The 5284-nt window shown below is 44.9% G+C and overlaps 1 protein-coding gene across 1 annotated transcript in view; it reads left to right on the forward strand.

Moving 5' to 3' along the window:
• The window catches only part of LOC106818747 (heat shock 70 kDa protein-like), a 19770-nt gene extending 15293 nt beyond the window's left edge, over positions 1 to 4477 (forward strand). Inside the window, 2 exon segments of the mRNA XM_014823418.1 lie at positions 1374 to 1491; positions 4417 to 4477. Of these exon segments, the coding sequence (XP_014678904.1) occupies positions 1374 to 1491; positions 4417 to 4448 (150 nt within the window). The 3' untranslated portion in view covers positions 4449 to 4477.
• The last annotated feature ends 807 nt before the right edge of the window (positions 4478 to 5284 follow it).

Genomic DNA, 5284 nt, shown 5'->3' on the forward strand with positions numbered 1-5284 from the left:
CGTAGAATCCCGTATCATACGCGTGAGAAGTTAGAGAAAGAGGTGAAAAGGTTGGAAGAATTGGACATCATAGAGAAAGTAGATGGTCCAACCCCGTGGGTTACGCCAGTAGTTGTTGCGCCAAAACCGAAGAATCCCGATGAAGTGCGCCTATGCGTCGATATGCGTCAGCCAAACCGCGCCATAGTGAGGGAAAGACATATTACCCCCACAGTGGATGATGTGTTAGCTCAGTTGAATGGTGCGAAAGTGTTCTCAAAACTTGACTTGCGTAATGGGTACCACCAGTTGGAGCTTACCCCCGAGTCAAGACAAATCACAACGTTTACAACTCATGTCGGTTTGAGAAGGTATAAACGCATGATGTCATCATCGAATCAGGTGCACCGTGCTGCCACCTGCATTGATAAAGATGACTTAAATTTGGCTTTTCTTCTAGTGCAGCAGGACCGGTCGGACGATGTTAGCACCCGTGTATGCTCTGCTGGTGTTTGTAGCACCATAGTATCGCAGTTACCCTTCCATTGCTTCCTAACCATCGCTCCTGTCTGTGAAACCACATCTATACTGCAGTCTCCCATAGCTCCCGTCTCTGAAACTATCTGTATCCTGCATTCCCCCATAGGTTCTGTCTCTGAGACTATCTGTATCCTGCATTCCCCCTAGCTCTTGTCTCTCGAACCACCTGTACCATGCATTCCCCTATAGCTCCTGTCTGTATGTGTATACCCATCATTGACCATGCCTGTTTCTTGCAAGCAATATCTCTTCCAGAAGATCTGAATCTTCTGTCTAAGAATGTCTTGATTGATGCACATACTATGATGTGAGCAGTGTATATGCTCGCTCGATTGCGTATCGCGCCTATAGACATTGCATGGCTTGTAGCAGGGCACGCCTCTCACTGAGAGAGTACACAGATGTGGAGTGTGTGCATGCATGCATGAGCGGGTTTGGTTGTCATGATTTGAAATCTGTTTGTTGTTGTTGTTGTTGTTAATTATTATTATTATTATTATTATTAATGCTAGTGTTTTTTAAATAGTAGACATGTGGTTGATATTAATTTACGCTGTACATATTACATTTCTCTTCTATATTCTGTCACGACAAGTATATATCATTGACCTTGACTGTACACATTGCGCACAATATATACTTAATTAGCAATGCTGTACTTACTACGTGTGGCGTTGCTGTTTCGTTAGCTCGTCTTACTTTTTCTACCCTCAGTTGTTCTCCTCCCTCCAAACCGAAGACTCCAACGTTTGTAAACTACCTATTCGTGAATACGCATCCGATTATCAAGCCAATTAACGAACCTGTTAATTGAGCGATTAAACTAACCGTCGTCTGGCTGGCGTCTGTTGCAGTTTGGTGACTCTCAGAAGCTCCGCCTGATGAGAATTCTGCGAAGCACGGTGATGGGTCGAATTGTTGGCGGTTGGAAGCCGCTGGACATGTCTCCTGTCAAGAACGATCCGTGTGGAGGTAATACCATGTTTGTTTCGGCCATGTCTGTTAATGAGAGGAGGAATTATGTCCATGTATTGGCCATGTTTGTTTACAAGTCAGAATTATGACCGTGTGTCCGCCATGTTTGTTTACCAGCAGGTATCTATAACCCTGCATCAGCCATTTTTGTTTACGAGTGGATCACCCGAAGTGGAATTACACTATATAACTTCACGTGTCCGCTCATGTTTGTTTGTCATCAGGAGGTAAACTAAGACACGTGTCCGCCATGTTGTGTATGAGGGGGTTAACTATAAACTTACGTGTCCGCATGTTTGTGTATGCAGGGCGGTAACTATAACCTACCGTCCGCCATGTTGTGTATGAGTGGTAACTATAACTACGTGTCCGCCATGTTTGTGTATGAGGCGGATAACTATAACTACGTGTCCGCCCATGGTTTGTGTATGAGTGGGTAAACTATAACTACTGTCGCCATGTTGTGTATGAGGTAACTATAACTACGTGTCCGCCATGTTTGTGTATGAGGGGGTAACTATAACTACGTGTCCGCCATGTTTGTGTATGAGGGTAACTATAACTACGTGTCCGCCATGTTTTGTCTATGAGGAGGTAACTATAACTACCTGTCCGCCATGTTGTGTATGAGAGGTAACTATAACTACGTGTCCGCCCATGTTTGTGTATGAGGGGGTAACTATAACTACGATGTCGCCATGTTTTGTCTGAGGGGGAACTATAACTACGTGTCCGCCAGTTTTGTGTATGACGTGGATAACTATAATTACGTGTCGCCATGTTTGTGTATGAGTGGCGTAACTATAACTACGTGTCCGCCATGTTTGTTTACGAGTGGATAAACTATAACTACGTGTCCGCCATGTTTGTGTATGAGGGGGTAACTATAACTACGTGTCCGCCATGTTTGTGTATGAGGGGGTAACTATAACTACGTGTCCGCCATGTTTGTGTATGAGGGCGGTAACTATAACCTACGTGTCCGCCATGTTTTGTATGAGGGGATAACTATAACTACGTGTCCGCCATGATTGTGTGATGAGGGAGGTAACTATAAACTACGTGTCCGCCATGTTTGTGTATGAGTGGATAACTATAACTACGTGTCCGCCATGTTGTGTATGAGGGGTAACTATACTACGTGTCCGCCATGTTGTGTATGCAGGGGTCTAACTAAACCCGTGGTCCGCCATGTTTGTGTATGAGGGGGTAAACTATAACTACGTGTCGCCATGTTTGTGTATGAGGGGGTAACTATAACTACGTGTGTCCGCCATGTTTGGTATGAGGGGTAACTATAACTACGTGTCGCGCCATGTTTGTGCTAATGAGGGAGTGAGGACTATAACTACGTGTTCGCCATGTTTGTGTATGAGGGGTAACTATAACTACGTGTCGCGCCATGTTTGTGTATGAGGGGGTAAAAAACTATAACTACGTGTCCGCCATGTTTGGTAATGAGGGTAACTATAACTACGTGTCGCCATGTTTGTGTATGAGCTGGCGTAACTACATAATACGTGTCCGCCATGTTTGTGTATGATGCGGTAAACTATAACTACGTGTCCGCCATGTTTGTGTATGAGTGCATGGTAACTATAACTACGTGTCCGCCATGTTTGTGTATGAGTGAGGCTAACTATAACTACGTGTCCGCCATGTCTTGTGTATGAGGAGGTAACATAAACTACGCTGTCCGCCAGAGTTGTGTATGAGGGGTAACTATAAACTACGTGTCGCCATGTTTGTTGTATGATGGTAACTATAACTACGTGTCGCCATGTTTGTGTATGAGGAGGTAACTATAACTACTTGTCTGCCATGTTTGTGTATGATGGCGGTAACTATAACTACGTGTCCGTCATGTTTGTGTATGAGGGGGTAACTATAAACTACGTGTCCGCCATGTTGTGTATGAGTGGTAAAACTATAACTACGTGTCGCCATGTTTGTGTATGAGGGGGTACTATAACTAAGGTGTCCGCCATGTTTGTGTAGTGAGTGGGGTAACTATAACTAGTGTCGCCATGTTTGGTAGTGCGGTAACTATAACTACGTGATCCGCCATGTTTGTGTATGAGGGGTAACTATAACTACGTGTCCGCCATGTTTGTGTTGAGGCGGAACTATCAATAGTTCCGCATGTTTGTTGTATGAGGGGTAACTATATAACTACCGTGTCCGCCATGTTTGTGTATGAGTGCGTAACTATAACTACGTGTCCGTCATGTTTGTGTATGAGGGGGTAACTATAACTACGTGTCCGCCATGTTTGTGTATGAGAGGTAACTATAAAACTACGTGTCCGCCATGTTTGTGTATGAGGGCGGTAAACTATAATACTTACGTGTCCGCCATGTTGTGTATGAGGAGGTAACTATTAACTACGTGTCCGCATGTTTGTGTATGAGGGGTAACTATAACTACGTGTCGTCATGTTTGTGTATGAGGGGTAACTATAACTACGTGTCCGCCATGTTTGTGTATGAGTGGATAACTATAACTACCTGTCCGCCATGTTTGTGTATGAGGAGTAACTATAACTACCGTCGTCCGCCATGTTTGTGTATGAGGGGGTAACTATACACTCGTGTCCGCCATGTTTGTGTATGAGCGGGTACTATAACTTACCGTGTCGTCATGTTGTGGTATGAGGGGGTAACTATAAACTACGTGTCCGCCATGTTTGTGTATAGGGAGGTAAACTGATAACTACTGTCCGCCATGTTTGTGTATGAGGGGTAACTATAACCGATTGTTGGATGTGCGTATGTTCTTTGTTCTCCGTATTATACGAATAAACGATAACCACACCTCCTGTTTTTCTCCATCGCTTTTTTTCCTCGTGCCACACGAATTTGCCGCAGCTGCGCTCTTGCTTGGCGTGCGACTTTTACGTTTTCTCGTTCTCCATGGTTTTAGCGAAGGGTCGCACGAACCTGGATACGGCGTGAACAGTTCACGCTGGCTGAGGGCGTCGCGCGAGCTTCTCCTCTACCCCTGGTCCTCATCCAAGGTTAGTTCCTCCTCCACCATAATATCCTCCTCCCTCGGCTTGTCCTCCTCTACCCAGTTCCTTCTTCATCATTCTACACCATTAATTCAACGTTACATTATTAACAATTATATAACACCAAAATATGATAACAATTTTTCTCGTATTAACCCCTGATGTTACTTGTCTTACAATCTCATGTGCTCAGGCTCTCGCCTATCTTGTTTCCTGTCTCACACCTCATGGCGCGTGTCTAGTGCGTTCACAACATCTCACTTCTCACATATTGTGTCTCAACACCTCATGCCTCGGTCTCATTCCTGCGTCTCATCTCTAGCATGTTCACATGTCTCATATCTCGTGTCTCACACCTCGTGCCTGATCTCTAGCATTTCACATGTCTCACCTCGTGTCTCACACCTCACACCTAGTGTCTCACACCTCACACCTCATGCCTCATCTCTAGCAGTTTCACATGTCTCACATCTCGTGTCTCACACCTCGTGCCTGATCTCTAGCAGTTTCACATGTCTACATCTCGTGTCTCACACCTCATGTCTCATCTCTAGCAGTTCACATGTACACATCTCGTGTCTCAACACCTCATGTCTCATCTCTAGCAGTTTCACATGTATCACATCTCGTGTCTCACACTCTCATGTCTCATGTCTACGCGTTTCACATGTATCACATTCGTGTCTCACACCTCATGTCTCATGTCTAGCGGCTTCGTGTGTCTCATGATCTCGCATCTCACACCTATGTCTCATGCCTCGCCGTATCATGTCTAGCAGT

The sequence above is a fragment of the Priapulus caudatus genome, unplaced genomic scaffold (genome assembly GCF_000485595.1).
Source record: "Priapulus caudatus unplaced genomic scaffold, Priapulus_caudatus-5.0.1 Scaffold2489, whole genome shotgun sequence".
Lineage (NCBI taxonomy): Eukaryota > Metazoa > Priapulida > Priapulimorpha > Priapulimorphida > Priapulidae > Priapulus > Priapulus caudatus.